We start from the raw sequence: 17,779 nt of genomic DNA, 5'->3' as shown, positions 1-17,779 counted from the left end.
CTCTTATTATGTGCCAGGCACTGTATTAAGGGCTGGGGCAGAAACAAGCTAATCAGGTTGGACACAGTCCATGTCCCACATGGGGCTCACAGTCTTAATCCCCATGTTCCAGACGAGCTGAGGCAGAGAGAAGTTAAGTGGCTTGCCCAAGGCCATACAGGAGACACATGGTGGAGCTGAAATTAGAACTCTGGTCCTTCTGACTCCCAGGCCCGTGCTCTACCCACTAGGCCAAGCTGCTTCTGCCATATGGTCCAGCTGTTAAGATTTCTGGTCTTCACCTAGGTTGCCCAAGTTCGTCTCCTGGTATGGGAACAAGCTAATTCTTCTAAGAGGTAGTGTGGCTTTAAGGATAGAGCACGGGCCTGGGAGTTAGGAGGACATGGGTTCTAATCCCGGCTCTACCACATGTCTGTTATGAGTCCTTGGGCAAGTCACTTAACGTCTCTGGGTCTCAGTGACCTCATCTATAAAATGGGGATTAAGAATGTGAGCCCCACATGGGACAGAGACTGTGTTCAACCTAACTTGTATCTACCCCAGCGCTTAGAATAGCAGCACATCGTAAGCGCTTAACAAGTACTATTATTACTATTCTCCATCACACGAGGTTCCACTCATCATCCCAAGTCTGTTGCAGCTGTTGGAAACAGAGCACTGGGTTGAGAAGGCCACTGTCCTGACCACAAAATGGCATTTCCTACATTCATTAATGTGGAAAAGATAGGTAAAAATGATCACGGGCTGGCAGGATGGTTGGACCCAACCTGCCAAGATGGCTTCAAAAGGCCCTTAGAAAGTTATATTTAGATGGAGAGAATAGTTTTAGTGATAAATGTAGACTTTAAATGTAAAATGTGTTACTTCAATGGTGAATAATTCTAAAATTTTTAAATGTACTCTCACAAGACTGTAGACGAATCAGAAGGGATGAAGTTCTCTAAAATGAAAAAAAGACAATAATGTCAAAAGGTAAGAACAAAGCCTGTCTTGTTTTATTTATCACATAAATCATTCTTATTAGATGATTAAAAGCTTTTCTTGCTGTTCACAAAAGAAATGGCATAGATGCAACTACTACTTTAAAATGAATTTCTTGAAGCAAAAGAAGTGACTGTGAACAAGAAACAGAATTCAAGACCAAAATCTCATAGGAATGAATTCAGCAGTGTTGTACTAGGTTAGCAAAGAAATCTTGTCCTTGAAGAAAAGTTGGGTTAAACTGCACCGTCCTGAGGCAAATACTGGAAAGCAAATTAAAGCTTTATCAAATAGATTGACCTCAATGAAAATAAATATGTAGGGCTAAAAAATATATCATATTCCATGCAGAAAAGACTAAGTGTAGAGAGTAGTCTTCATAAGAACTGGCTTATTACTAGACTATTGCCTCTGCTGAACTGAACAGTCCAATTGTTTCCATAGAATTGATTGGAAAAATGGTTCCATTCTCCTTGCTGCAGAGAAGTAATATTGGGCAATTTGGTGTTACCTTCTGTTCTTCACCTCTAATTTAATTAAGCCATTTTTATATGTGACACTTTAAAAAATAAGAAAATCCAAATTTAGTTCCCTTCCTTCACAATACCTCTTAAAGACACCTTTTACTCCTCAGTTCCTCAGCCACTTACAATGTACCAAGCTTTGTACTAAGCACTGGGATAGATGAAAGGCAATCAGATTGGACACAATCCCTATCCCACAAAGGGCTCATAGTCTGAGGAAGAACAGGTATGAAATCCCCATTTTACAAATTAGGAAAATAAGGCACAGACAAGCTAAGTGATTTGCTCACGGTCACACAGCTCCTTCCACTAGCCCACACTGCTTCTCTTTGACCTGGACACGATCATCTTACATCCCCAACCTTTCTCCCCTCCAAAATGCTGCTGTAAACTTATCTTCCTTGTGAGATTCTTTATTTTTGTCAGTCCCTTCTCAAATCCCTGCGACTGATTCTCTAATACCCTCAATTTCAGATTCAGCCTCTTCTTACCTGACAATTTCGCTGGGTTTATCCTCTTCTTTGCCGACCATTACTTTCATGCTAATCATGCTAGTCCTATTGTTTCCCACTGTCCTATACCTGCAAGCCTCAAGTCATCTCTGTTCCCTCATTCGAGGCTTTTTTCCAAGTCTCGCTTGAAACAGGCAGTCTTCAGCTACTTGAGGAGGCCACCTCCCTCAAATCTCTATCAAGCCACTGCCCTTCTGCATGATAATCTTATTATGTGTTATACCAATCTAGGGAAAATAGGAAGCAAACAAAAAACTCAAATCACAAAACATAATGTGTAGATTTTTGTATATTTGCTGTCTTAGAATAGAAATTCCTGGAGACAGGAAATGTTTGTTTTTAGGCTTTTTACTCCCTGTATTATAAAAAAAATCAATGTGCCTAGGAAAGTGCACAGGCCTGGGAGTAAGAAGACCAGGGTTTGAAATCCCAGCTCCACCACTTGCTCATCAGTAAGAAGGGAATTAAATACCTGTCCCTTCTTCCCTATAGACTGTGAGCCTCATTTCGGAGAGGGGCTCTGCCTGACCCGCCTGAATTGCATCTACACCCGCGCTTAGGGAATATGCTTATTGTTACACTGTACCTTCCCAAGGTCTTAGTGCAGTGCTCTGCACACAGTAAGTGCTCAATAAATACGACTGACTGAATGAATGAACCACTTAAGTGCTTAACAAATACAGTTATTTTTATTTCAATTCCCCCCTTTATCCTCTAAATTTCCCTTTATTTTCCTGATAATCCAGTCCACTTCTATGAAATGACATTCCCACCTAAATAAGTTGGATAGTGAACTTTACTCTGGTAAATAAAGTAGCAAAGACTTCATTAGTTCCTCGGGTGTAACTGAGTCCCACACTCCATAGGAGGGCACAGCAGTATCTAAGGTGGCAGTGGGTAAGGGGCCCCAAACTGCACCCTTCATAGCCAGCCTGCTTTTCCTCAATGCTTGCCCCTTGGGGACCTGGTTCACTGTAGCCCATCACCGCTACTGCAAAAACAAATCACCGACGGCAGAACATCCATTCCTAAATAAAAGTCTCATGCAAGTCTCATGGGTTACAAACAAAAATTTTGTGCCAGCTGCAGGGCTTGAAACTTGCAGGGATAAAACAGAAAACTAACAAATACACAGGAAATATTTACTGTGTTGTGAAACAAAATACTATGGACTAGGTCCACAACGGTTAATGGTACAAATATGTCACTTGCAGCATTTCTTACACCCAACATTAGAACACATTAATTTTATTCCTATCCTGCTAGAGCTAAAATGCAATGAGGAGTCAAAGGTTGTGAGTTTCTGGGAGAGGGAGGGTGGTGGTATCATCAAATCTACTGGGAAAATTAAGAGCAGAAATGGGCAGAGAAGTTCCATTTTAGGTGCCAGAAGGACAGCCCTATGGGGACATCCTTAGAGCAAGAGAAAATGAGGGATTGCAGAGCAGGGGAGGGGCTGGGGCAAGTGGAGAATACTTGAGACTCCTCCGCCCAGACATCTCATCAGATCTGCACCCTACTGCCTCTTTGGGAAAGATAAACTATTGGTATATGCCTCAATCAACCAACCAATGGTATTTAGTGGACACTTACTGTGTGCACAATGCTTTACTAAGCACTTGGGAAACTACAGCACAGTAGAATTGGTAGATGTAATAAATAAAAAAATTCCAAGGGACCCAGTCAGTAATCTCCTTCTCCATACTAAAAGAACAGGGAAAATATCATGTAAGGCAAGGAAAGCAAACGCTTGCAAAAACAGCCAAAATAGAAAGAATAAACTGTAGCAACAATCAATGGGTTCTTTCTTCCAGACAGCTACTCCATTAGATTATAACTACTCAAGGGCAGTGATTTTTTTCCACCTCTACCCTTGTACTGTTTTGGACTACATAGGTGCCCAATTATCTTAATGAGGATGGTGATAGATCTAATTAATCAATGGCATTTACTGAGAACTTACTGTGTGCCATCCCCAATAATTTAGATTAACATACTCAATTTATTATACAGCACCCAGTCAGAAGACATCATATTAGCTCAAACATGATTTTAAAGTGCCTTTGTTAATCTATGTTTTGCTTTGCTCTACTGAATATGAACATGGTATTCACAGTCAAACATACACTATTTTGTCCAATTATACACTCTCAATCTGTTTTTATTTCCCTATCCTCACTCAGAGTTGTTTTTATGTTGAGCTGTTCTGCACAAAGTCTGACATCAAGGTTACATGCAGTTTCCTGTTAATTGCATCATAAAAGAAAGCCAATATAGCCTTTAATCTAATAGCATGGGTTTTTACCAGGTACCAATTTCAAACACCAAAACTCAACGGGTAACTGGTGGAAACATTATAGAGAGTACGGAAAAATCCACAATGGCAGTTCTGAATGCTCTGAAAAAGCACTTCAAGATGTTATAAAAATATATAGGCATAGTCAGTCCTCTTTACCCTTCAGGAACTATGTCATAGTCATATATTTTTGGCCAACTCAAGACACTAAGTACCCATTAACAGCACCTGTTAAGGTCACATCTTAATCAGAAGAATCTCTGTGAAGCAACAGAAGAGTTTTTTCCCCCGTAAGATAGCGTCATTTGAGCTCTTAGCCCCTGTGATTGAAAGAAGGCTTCCGATCTTAGAATGTGTAACTCATCTTTTTCAACTTCTGCTTTTCCACTTGAAGGAAACAGCATGATATAAAAAAAGTTGTAGAGAAAAGGATATGGGCTGGAGAAGGATCAGTAGACTAGAGAGAGACTTTTTTTTAAAAGCTCTTAAAAATATCACCAGAATAATAAGAAGAAAATAGACTACCTAAAAGTTTATGCGAATCTGAGGTGGAGTTTGAAATGCCTTAGGGGTTCCACCAGATATTATGTGCAGCTATTGTGAAAGAGCTATTGTGTGGATCTAAAGCTATTAATGATGTGGTGAAGGGAAGCACATTGTATGATGCACTGGAACCACCCTACAGAAACTTTGCAGAAAAGTAGTCTTTTTGCCATGAAAAACCTTCTAAGGGGAAAAAATATCAATGGAATGCACCACGAACTGTGAGTTGCTAATCCCAAAGAGGATAACCCATAAAAGTCCAGTTGGATAGGAAAAGCCTGCAAAAGCCTACAAGCCAACTGCCTGAGGTCTTATCTCCTCCTATGCAAGCAACAATAAACGAGTGCATCAGCTATGCTCACATTGCATATTTGCCATATAGAAGCTCCTAAAAAAGTGGCAGAGACTATGTAAACACCTGCAAAACCTCTTTTGCTTTAGAGAAAACTTCTCTCAACTGAATTCTCTTTAAAACATAAAATCCACTGCTTGATAAAAAGTGATTTTTACCCCAAATAATAAAAACAAGTGTTATTTTTAAAGTGTGTCACTGACCATTATAGGTTATCCTTGGCTTTGTTAAACACATCACAAGATGCAAATCCATTTCATCTGAAGGTACAAACTTCGAGCACACTGGACACTTGAAGCCTGAAAAAGAAAAAGAAATTCACATTTACGAAATAAACTTCTGGATATGCTTAGAGGGGGCCCATCTTTTACTCTGAAACTCCCTGAGCACTTTGAAACCTCACCTCTATTTTTACTTAGTAAAACTAATACTATTTTACCAATCCTATCTGAGACAACATTGAGAAATATGATACCACCAACTCTGAAATTATGTCACCTGACATAATGGGCATTTAGCTTTTTGATTATTATAACCCTGTTTAATGTAGCCAGCCACTAATCACATCTGTACATTTTAGTTTTCCCTAATAGGCACTCGTCCTTATAAATCAAATTTTGGGTGCTTCTGTCCGGATGCATAACTGGTCCTGCTATGTTTAATTTCCACCTTAGGAATTCTTTCCCAGTGTTTAATACAGTGCTCTGCAGATAGTAAGCACTTAATACTATACTATTAATTATATCCTCCAAGGAGATATCTACCTGACCAGAATCATTTATTTGTACTCTTATTATGTTTTCTTTTCCATTAAAACTATTGATGAAAATGTTAAGTGGCAAATGGCTGATTCAGGCTGGGATGTGTGGAGGGGTTGGGCGGGGAGGAAAGTCTGAATTCAGCCTGGACTCAAATCAGTACCCTAAAACTCCATTAATGAATCATTCACACTCTCTGCCAATTAAATGCTTTGTATTAACAGAAAAAGAGGGTTTATAACATAGAAGTAAAAATGTATTCTCTTCCCCTCCCAGAATGGGATCTCTTTTGTTTGTTTTAATTGCCACTCAAATTGAGCATTTTAAATCTAGTTTTACCTTCCTGGTCTCCAGTGTATGTGGACACACTTAAAACCTCATTAGTGCAAAGGAGGTGGATTTATCCAGTGCAAGGTCAATCAAATAATTTTTACTAAATCTCCCCTGGTCCTACTTTTTGAGAACCCTTAAGAAATAGTTTTTATATAACTTCTCCCCCTTCAAAAAATGTTTGTGTTCTATTCCATGATTAATAGACCTAACTGCAATTTATAACTAAGTTTTCTGAACCCTAGACAAATACCATAGGCTGAAACAAAGACTGGAGTAACAAAAACACTTTATGTATTCCCCCAGTTCAGATTTAGGTACACACCAGCAAAGTATAGCTAAATTTAGGACACATACATACATACTCAATCTCCATATGTGCACTCACAATTAGGGTAAAGCAGAAAACAATACCACACAAATATAGTAACTAATACTTTCTATTTTAATAAAATCAGTAGCATTTTTCAATCAATGATATTTATTGAGTACTTACTATGTGCAGAGCACTGCACTAAGCATTTGGGAGAACAGAGTTGGTAGATGTGTTCCCTGCCCACAACAAGCTTACAGTCTAGTAATAATACAGAGGTATTATCCTTAAAAACTCATAATTTAAATTAGGAAAGACCTGAGTCTTCAGAGATCTAATCCTCCATTTCCTACTGCTTAAGTGATTCACCTGACATTGTTTTTTTTACAAATACTTCAGTGAAATGTTGAATGAGGTTCTAATATGGATGCATATTGTTTTCTCCCCCTGTTGCTAGTGCCAACTCGAGCTCTACTCTGCCTCTAAGCAGCTCAGACAGGTGAGCCAAGCCATGAGTGAATCTGCATGCAAAGTGTTCTTTACCTTAAAGGACAATGAAAGAAATGAGCGTCAACTATTTTTACTTGTTACTAAAGCAATTCTGAAACTAGAGTTAAGCATCAAGCAGAGGATCTGTTAAGTATCTGGGAACTAAGTGTTTCCGGTTGTCCCGGTAACATTGACCATCCTTACATAATTATGTGCACATAAAGAATTTTCCACAGCTATATGCCAGTCCATTCTGGGTTCTAGCGCTCTCCTGCCCATCTATGGTTATGCCACATCATTTGATATTTTGCTTTAACAAGCCCTTAAAGTATTTCTTTCTTGCTTATAATTCCATTACAGTTCACTAAGAAGCTGCTATTGAGTACCCTGCTAACATGTATCCTCCTCCCACATCCTGTCCACCAGTGGTATGTGAAAGCATTGTTTTGCAGCTGGAGGACTATCCTGTCCTAGCATTTATTTTTTAGATTGGCAAAGGGCTCTGAGGAAACTTTTTGAAATTCAATGCTGTATCTGTGGTGGGCTGAGAACTCCTGATCACATAGGAAGTTGGACCTTCAGATTGCTCTATCATTAGACTGTGTCACTTTTCCAAAACTCTATCTTTCTTGATTTGGTTTTCTAACCTATTTGTAGTCAACCTGGTAGCACAAGGACACACAGTGACAACGTTCAGCTGCATATTGACAAGGGAAATCCCTGGCTTTATGTAGTTTGTCGCCTCGCACAAAGCTCCATCTTAGAGAAGCATTCATTCAATCATATTTGAGTGTTTACTGTATGCAGAGCACTGTACTAGGTGCTTGGAAAGTACCATTTGGCAACTAATAGAGACAATCCCTATTCAACAACAGGCTCACAGTCTAGAATGGGGAAGACAGACAAAACAAGTAGAGAAGCATCAATATTAATAGAATTATAGATATATGAAATTCTATTAATTTATAGTGATGCCTGAAGCAGGGTGGCATAGTGGTCTTGGGAGTCAAAGGACCTGGGTTCTAATCCCAGCTCTGCCACATGACTGTTGTGTAACCTTGGGCAAGTCACTTCACTTCTCTGGGCCTAAATGATCTCGTCCAGAAAATGGGGATTAAAAGTGTGAGCCCATGTGGAAAAGGGATTCTTGTGTCCACCATGATTAACTTGTATCTACCAGAGTGCTTAGAACAGTGCCTAGCACATACTAAGTGCTTAACAAGTACCATGATTATCATCATCTTCTTCAGGATCTTAGTCCATGATGCTTTGGTATTTCTGATAAGCAGTATATTATTACCTATGTGCATGTGTGTGTCTAGAACACATCCATTAGCATATAAGAGCTCCCCCATGATTTATTCAGATATTTTGATTCTTAGCTGCCTTCCAAAAATCTGGATTCAGATCGATTCCCCGCCCGCCTTTCTGATCTTCACTATTTTACTTTTGCTTGTGTTTTGGCTCAAGTTCCTTGCTTTCCCCCTCTGCCACCAACAAGTATCAATCTATTTACTTAATAATACAACTCAGTATTGGGCTTCATTGACCCCACTGGCCTTACCTGCCTCACTGACTGTTCCCCAACAGTACCAGCCTGAGGCCACAAAAATCCCAATACTGCGTTCCTGTACATTTTGTTGGTCCCTCCCTACCTGGTACCGACTACCACTGCCAAGTGCCTGACCCCATGTCCCCTGGGTTAACAATCCTGAAGTAAAGGCCAGTAGCTGTATTGGCAAGATTAGAAGAGGCTACAGAGGCTAGTGGTTTAAGTCTACACCTTGTCCACTCTCCAGTAGTTATTTGATTCTAAGAGTTGGGATGGGTTCATTCATTCATTTGTATTTATTAAAACACTTACTGTGTGCAGGGCACTGTACTAAGCATTTGGGAAAGTACAATGAAAAAATAAACAGGGACAATCCCTGCCCCAAACAAGCTCGCAGTCTTGTGACATGTAATAAGAGTTTTCCAAGGTGCCAAGAAGGAAAGCTCAAAGAATAGTAATTCGTATTAAGCACCTAAGGTGTGGAAAAGCACTGGGTAAAAATTACAAGTTTGGGAATTAGACAGGGTCCGTGGCCCCCAAGGGCTCACAATCTAAGAATATGGAGTGGGAAGGAAGGAGGGGAGACTCCCGACGGATATACAAGATAAAACAGCACCAAAACAACGTAAGACAGGGACAATGATAAATACTCCCCCCAATAAAACAAAAAACCCATTAAGGGAAATAAGGTATTGTGGCTGGAAGAGCAGAGTTTCAGTCCCCTGGAGGCTCACAGTCCAACAGCCACAGTTCCACCATCCTAATGGTCAAGAAGTCCTCTTGCTGTTGCTTCTCTCCACCATGACAGATCAGCACCAGTGGTTTAGGGGCACAGTTCAGCTTGTCTACGGGGCGGCAGACCTCCATCTGCAGGAGCAGGGATGGGCAGAAGTTCCAGAAGTTGCTGCTATTCTTCCCTGGCTGTGGCTGGTGAAAAAGAACCAGGTTTCCACCTGCAGGGACACACTCTATCCCTCCCAGAGCCCCAGACCAAAAGGCCACACGGGCCCCAGAAACAATGGTCCCCCAAGCTTGGCACAAGGGTAAAAGATGAGGGAACAGAGGGGATGGTGCAGCCAGATGGTCCCTCACCACTGAACCTCCAAAGCTACATGTAGCACAGGGTGATTAACAGGGCCAGCCCTCAGGGGAGAAAGAGGAAGAGGAAGAAAAGGAGGGAGGAGAACTGGGACAGGGTACCCCATCCCTCGGCACTTCATGCCCTGGGCTGCAGGCCCCTGTTCCTGGCCAACCTGCCTCACAACCTGCCACCCTGTCCCCTCCCTCCAAGAATGGCTCTGTGAGCAATAATGCCAAAGCCTTGCACTCACAGTGAAGGGCTAGTTGGTTAAGCGTACTACAGTGCTCTGCACCCAGTAAGCACTCAAATACGATTGATTGATGGATTAGATAAGTTTTACAAATATTATATCCTGAAAAACAATCTTTGATATATTTACTTTCTTGGAGAAAGTTAATATAGGGATTTTAAAGGGAAATTTAATTCCATTTAAACTACATTTCCAAAGACTAATTTACTAACGCATTAGGTATCTCTTCTGTTCAGATCCTTCATTCCCTTTCCCGTCAGCAAACAACTCACTTGTTCTCCCTCCACCAGAGAAGAGCCTCATTTTACTACTCATTCACAGAATCATTTTAGGAGCCATTCAGCTTAAATAGGATTAAAGAATTTATATTTACTGAATACTAAAAAATGGAGGGAGAGAGACAATTCCTCTCAGAAAGCAATCATTCATGGAGACACATAAAAGGACTAGACTATGAGCCCGCTGTTGGGTAGGGACCATCTCTATATGTTGCCAACTTGTACTTCCCAAGTGCTTAGTACAGTGCTCTGCACACAGTAAGCGCTCAATAAATATGATTGAATGAATGAATGACTACTATAATGGATGAGCATAAAAGTTCTTGTGGACAAATCAAGTGATTATTCTGTAACATGATACATGTATATGCACACACACACCCACACATCCAGGGAAGTTCTCCCCCTCTCATTAAAAGCTAGGAGAACAGGGAGAAGCTGAGATCAAGAGCCCCCATCACACCTCAGTTTCCCTCTAGCCCCATCCTTACTGAGAGGATTAAGACAAAGCCTAGAAAGCTGAGGCAAAACTAATGATTTTGTTCCAACATCCCAAATTCCTGTAAGTAATGGTTCACTTTGGAGAAGGTGGCCCTGTATGGGAGTGTGGATATTTTAATCCAGCCTGAAGAATCTGGTGCAAATTAAGTCCATATGGGAATGTGTAGTTACCTTTTATAACACTGACTTTTAACCAAACTAACATTTTGTCCACTTTCAGAATACTCCTGAAAAGAGAACAGGGTCTGAACAATTCCCCATTGAATAGTGTGTCTTCGAAAACTATCCACTACAAAAAGGAACTGGAAATTTTGATTAGTGGCCTGTCCAAAGCAGAGTCTATAAAAAGCAGGGAAAAGCAAAATTAAAAGAAAAAACCACATGTAATGATCTGAATACTTTAGGAGTGTCAGTCTTGACCCTAAGCCTCAAAAAAAAAATGTTTTCACAACTGTTAGTTTGCTCTTAATTATTTTTAACTTTCAATCTCAAGCCTAGTGTTAGAAATCACTGGGACTGAGTCTGAGGTAGAAACCTGCATCCTATCCATATCAGTGCTCACAATGACCATATACAAGCCATCACCACAGAGGTGAATGGTTTATTTCAACCTAGTCCAACTGATCTAGTCTGACAGCCCATGATCCACAGCTGAAGGTGAACAAATGAGGTAACTGAGGCACAGAAAAGTGAAGTGACTTGCCATGTCATTATGACACGGATGAACTTAGGTCAGAGTCCCAAGTCAGAAATCAAACTATTTCCCCTAAGCACTGGCACTAAAGTTTATTGTAAGATGCCAAGTTAGGAAGAAGTTTTTTAAATGTTTGTCAAGTTTTAATATTAAGAATATTTTAAATAGCACTAAATAGTTTAAAATGAAGTTATTTACAAATCAGTGTTAATCCTCACTTCCCCAAATTCAATATTTGATGCAGAGATCACTAATTCTCTAAGAGATCATAAAATCTACCATAAACAACTGGAGTATCTTAAAGGCGTTAAATGAGCAAAACAATAATGAAACTGACAAAATGACAGCAGAATGGAATTAAGCGGGCAATCCATTAGGAAGAACATTTGAGCTCAATATTGTCTACTTGATTGATCAATTGTATTTACTGAGCACTTACTCCATACAGAGCACTGTATTAAGTGCTTGGGAGAGTACAACAGATTTAGCAGACATAATCCCTATAGGTTCTTAATGAAAAGAGCCTCAGAGAACAGAGACATGCCTTTAATGTTATAGACAGACAAAATCTGGGGAAAACAGGCTGGCCAAAGTTTATTTGGAGATATAAACTAAGGACTGAATGGGTTAGGAGCTGGGGGTGGGGGAGAAGGGGGAAGGGGAAAGACGGTGAAAGGGAGAGAAAGATTGGAGATAAAGACATTTCCCACTTGATAAAAACAGTAGCAGGATGAAAGGAAGAAAAAAGTAAACTCCATGAAAAAGGCATCATTGTGAACATTACAAACAATAGATGCCATATGGCAACAAGCAGAAGGCAGAACTTCGGAATGGTGCACAATCAATCCATCATACCAAAACAATGCAATGACGAAAACCCGAGAAACCACTGAGGTAAGACTACTATCTGTAATCTACAAAGTTTTCAGCTAGTTACATGAGGGTAGATAATCCTCAGTACACCAAAAACTTCGTAAATCTGTTCTGTTCAACATACTTACCATTAAATTATTGCTTCCGTTAGGAATAGAGGTAGCAGTAGTAGAGAAAAGAGGAAAACCCAATCAATTCTAAGTCAGGCAAAAATATTAACACAAGCATCTAGGAGGAAAGAAACCAAAGAAATGCAGAGTTTGAATGATACAAAAGGCAACTCCGCAGTATTCAAGGGTAAATTATTTCACTGCATGGATTTATACCCACATTTTTCTGTTACAATTCCTTACTGATGCACAATGGAAGCTTTCACATATGTACTGGAAATCTGCTATGTCCCCAAGGCCCACAATCCCATTTTTAATTTCACTGTTCTAACTTGAGTCACTTCTCTTCTTTGAGGAGCACCTCAAAGGTAACAGTAGCCTGAACTAGTGTGTCTCCTAACCTAAAAAGCTTGGGAAGTAGACTTGCCCTTCGACCACTATGCAGCTCATTAGTATCTCCAAAGAGAAGAGAGGAAAAAGAACCAAAATAGAAATCCACTTTCAAGACGTGTTTCTTGACTTTCACGTCACTTACTCTACCCACAATTGCACTGTTCGAGCACTTTTCTTGACTACCAAGAGAGGCTAAAATCCATTATGTCTATTTAAGACTTTTGTACAGCAATGTATTTACCATGCCATATGGCATCAGTAGTCAGAGTGAAACTTTTAATGCAAATTGGCATATTTGACTCTTTTGCTAGTTATGAGTAGTGTATGCCAAATTTCATTAATATCTTGAATAACTGAGAATTGGCTATTTTATTCACCACTGCAATCAACATATAAACCCAACGCCCATTAAATACCACTGACGATGATTTAAACTACATTGGCTGAATCATACTGTTTTGCCAAAGGAAAAAACAGCCATGCAATATTTCACCGACTTTTCATAGAGTGCTTTAAGCAAGTGGTAAGGCAGCAGTATTTACTTAAATGGAAAAATATTTGAATAAACACAATGGGATATTGAGAAGCTTCTCTCCTTGCCCTTTTACACAAACCTAAATCAAGCCTTCTTGAGCCCAGGTCTGCTGAAGATGAGACATGAAAGGTGTGAAGATTTCTAATTCAGCCTCACCTTCAAGACAACTTGACCATAATTCAAATATTAAGTATCAGTTAAACAATGGTACAAAGCACTTGGGAAAGTACAGGACAATAGATCTGACCCCTGCCCAAGTGGCGACGCAGTGTGGCCTAGTGGAAACAGCCCAGGCCTGGGAGTCAGAGTGCCTGGGTTCGGATCCTGGCTCCACCACTTGTCTGCCGCATGACCTTGGGCAAGTCATTTCACTTTGCTATGCCTCAGTTCCTTCATCTGTAAAATGGTGATTTAACACCTGTTCTGCCTCCTACATAGACTGTGAGCCCCACCTCAGATCTGATTATCTTTTATTTACTCCAGTTCTTAGTACAGTGATTGGCACCTAGTAAGCGCTTAAATACGACAATTACTATTATTATTATTACTATGGAGCTTACAGTCTAGAAGAGGAGACATTTTAAAAAATTACAAATGGGGAAATGAGGGAGTATAGAGGATACGTACATAAGAGCTGTGAGGCTTAGGCTGAGGTGAATATGACGCAGAGTACAGATTCAGTTGCAGAGGCAATGCAAAAGGAAAGGTGAGTAGGGGGAATAAGGGCTTAGTCAGGGAAGACTTCTTGGAGATGTGAATTTGAGAGTCCCGAAGGTGGGGAAAACGGTGGTCTGTTAGATATGAAGTTCCAGGCCAGAGAAAGGATGTGGGCAAAGGGTTGGCAGCGAGACGGATGGGATGGAGGTAAAGTGAGTAGGTGGGTGTTAGGGGAGCAAAGGGTCGGCTGGGTTGTAGTAGGAAATCAGTAAGGTGAGGTAGGAGGGGGAAAGCTGATTGAGCGCCTTAAACTGATGGTAAGGAGTTGGCTGCAGAAGTGGATAGGCAACCACTGGAGGTTTTTGGAGTGAGGAAACATGGACCGAAAAATGTAGAAAAACGAACTAGGCAGTAGAGTGAAGCAAGGCCTGAAGTGCAGAGAGACAAGAAGCATATGGGTCAGTGAAGAGGCTGATCCAGTAGTCAAGACAGGAAATAAGTACTTGGGTCAGCATGGTAGCTGTTTGGATGGAGAGGACAGTGTGGATTCTACAGACACTGTGAAGATGAAACAGGATTTGGTGACCGCTTGAATATGTGGGTTGAATGAGACGTGTTCAGGCTAACGACAAGGTTACAGGCTTGTGTGACAGAGAGGATGGGGGTGTCTGCAATGATGGGAAAGTCCGAGGGAGGACAGGGTTTGGGTGGGAAGATGAGTTCTGTTTTGGACATATTCATTCAGGTACATTACGATGCAAAAGAGCTTATATTGCTTTATGGACAGAAGATTTTGTTCAGTGACTTTCAAAAAGAAAAGCATCCCTCTACCTGGAAGAGCAAGCCAACAGAAAATTGAAAAGCCTTTTTTTCCCCCAGAATGTACACCTTTACCTGCCTTAATACCTCCCACGTTGGTCAGGTACCATTAGGAGAATTTTATATTAATGCTTTCCCTTCAGCATTCATTCAATTGTAGTTATTGAGCACTTACTGTGCACAAAGCATTGCACTAAGCACTTGGGAGAGTACAGTGAGAGACATGAGAGACACAGTCCCTTCCCACAACGAGTTCACAGTCTAGAGGGGGAGACAGACATTAATATAGATTACAGATATATACATGTGTGCTAGGAGGATGGGAGGGAGGATGAATGAAGAAGCAAGTAAGAGCGGTGCAAAAGGGAGTGGGAGAAGAGGAGAGGAGGGCTTAGTCAGGGAAGGCTTCTTGGTGGAGATGTGCCTTCAATGGAGGAGAGCAATTATCTGTTATGAAAAGAGATGGCATCCCATGCCAGACGTAGGATGTGAGCGAGAGATCATCTACAGGACTCACACGCACTGGCTAAATTAGGGCAAAAAGGGTAGTTTTAATATGAGACTAGATCTTGTCTGATTCTAATTGGCTTAGGAGTTCACCAATTGGCAAATGATACCCAGAGGTGCTGGCAGCTCTGTAATGGCCCTACCACCTCACTCCCAATCTTCCTGGACAATGACAGCAGATTGCCCTGGGCCTGTCAGCTAGAAACGGGAAACATGTCTACCAGCTCTGTTGTACTGTACTCTCCGAAGTGAGACCATTGTTGGGTAGGGACCGTCTCTATATATTGCCAACTTGTACTTCCCAAGTGCTTAGTACAGTGCTCTGCACACACTAAGTGGTCAATAAATATGATTGAATGAATGAAAGTGCAGTGTTCTGCATACAGTAAGCACTAGTACCATTAACTGATTGATCCCAACAAGGCAGATGGTGGGATGATGCTTATTTTACATTTGTGCCAGAACTTACTTGAATGTGTTCTTAAGTAGTATCTTTAGTAAACTTATTTCAATGTTTTTAAGAAGAACTCCACTTTAAGGGTTCAGGTTTTCCTGTGATCACTGCCCGAGTCACATCATGCTGGAAATAGCAGCAACTGCCAAATAATAATTTCAGAACTGCTCTAAATTATATCACCATATTCATCCCCATACAGCCCCTCTCCCCACCCTCCACTGACTTGTCTTCAGGATATCAAGCCTAACCAATTTATTTTTAAATAAATCTTTCATCCTACAATTCATTAAAAAAAAAAAAAAGAAGAGAGATGATGCCACTAGGTTCATGACCTTACTATTTCTTTTATTGGGCTACAAAATAACATGACTATTTCCTCTGATTTAGTTACACCTCCATGCCTGGTATTTTAATGGATGATTTAATTCCAATTATAATAACTATTGTCCATTAGCCTAAGTGTTTGACAGCTCTGCAGCTCACATGAAAAATGGGTACTTTCACTTTTCTTCATTTGTTTACTCTGTCCCTCCAGCTGATTATTTCTTTAAAAAAGGCATTTTAGGGATGGAACTCCATGTCCCTTTGTTTATCTCCCTACTTCTTTGAATGCTGTGCTATCATCTTCACTCTTCCCAACCTTAATCTACTCGAGAAGCAGTGTGCCCTAGTGGAAAGAGCATGATCCTGGGAGTCAGGGGACCTGGGTTCTAATCCCCCCCTCCACTGGGATTAACCTTTGTAACCTTGAGCTAGTCACTCGAATCTCTGTGCCTCAGTTATCTCAACTGTAAAATGGGGATTACAACTGTGAGCCCCATGTGGGAAGGGGACTGCATTAACCTGATCTCTTGTATGTACCCTAGTACTCACTACAGTGCTTGGCACAGAGAAAGTGTTTAATGCCATTTTTTTTTTTTAAAGGGCACAACTCCGGGCATCACCATCTTGGATATCAGCAGCATACAGAAATGGGAACGTCACTAATTTCAGGGCCACCAATTTATATAGGAGAGAAGGGTGGAGGGATGAGGAAGGGACAATAGAGAGGGGAAAGCCATGCATTAAGCCAATGTCCAAAACTACAGACCTCAGCCTCTTGGCACACAACACAATAATCAGTTTCCTCATCTGTAAAGTGGGACTAAGACAGAGCCCCATGTGGGACATGGATTGTGTCCAACCTGATTAGCTTGTATCTACTCCAATGCTTATGTGCCTGGCACATAGTAAGTGTTTAAATACCCTTAAAAATAAATCACTTCACATGAACATTAATTTTTAAAAAAACTACAACATTAAAATGGAAGAGAAGGAGAAAGGCTGGTGATCAACTCCCCACTAAAGGTCACGATAGGAGCAGCTTCCCCTCATTCAAGAAGCTATGTCTAGTGGGTGAGAGTTGATTCCACTGGAGAGATGGCAATAGTAGGGGGTTGTCCCGAGATCCATCTCTCTTACCTGGGAACAAACTAAGCCTCTCAGAGGAGGGTAATCCATTTGGATACTGAAGAGCCCACCTTTCCATTCCTGAAATCTAGATCAGAGCTAGCAATTATTTTGGCCCAGGGGGTCACTTAAAAAACAAAAACAAAAAAAACCCCCAAAAACATCCCTGATCCAGTGAAGAGTTGGGGACAATGGGGTTTTGGACTCTGGAGTTTCAATAACTTGTGCTCCTGATGGCTCTGAGTCAGGCTGAATGCACTCACTAGCCCCCAGCCCACCATTCATTCATTTATTGAATGAATACATAATATTCATTAATAATAATATTGAGCACTTAGCACAGTGCTCTGCACACAGTAAGTGCATGGAAAGTACAATACAGCAATAAAGAGAAACAATCCCTGCCCACAATGGGCTTACTGTCTAGAGTGGTGGGGAGAGACATCAAAGCAAGTAAACAGGTATTAATATAAATAAAACTTGGAATATAACCTGACCAAGCACAAGTCACTACTCTAACCCCAA

The 17,779-nt window shown here is 40.8% G+C and overlaps 1 protein-coding gene across 2 annotated transcripts in view; it reads right to left on the bottom strand.

Annotated features, from left to right (window-relative positions):
• Positions 1-17,779, bottom strand: part of ZNRF2 (zinc and ring finger 2) — a 75,283-nt gene that overhangs the window by 39,380 nt on the left and 18,124 nt on the right. For both annotated transcript variants that reach the window (XM_038740307.1, XM_038740300.1), the window contains exon 2: positions 5,412-5,507. In XM_038740307.1, the coding sequence (XP_038596235.1) occupies positions 5,412-5,507 (96 nt within the window). The remainder of the gene's footprint in view (positions 1-5,411; positions 5,508-17,779) is intronic.

This window comes from Tachyglossus aculeatus, chromosome 2 (genome assembly GCF_015852505.1).
Source record: "Tachyglossus aculeatus isolate mTacAcu1 chromosome 2, mTacAcu1.pri, whole genome shotgun sequence".
In the NCBI taxonomy this organism is placed as follows: Eukaryota; Metazoa; Chordata; class Mammalia; order Monotremata; family Tachyglossidae; genus Tachyglossus; species Tachyglossus aculeatus.
The sequence above is the reverse complement of the archived record's forward strand: the minus strand, read 5'-3'. Positions and strand labels throughout refer to the sequence as shown.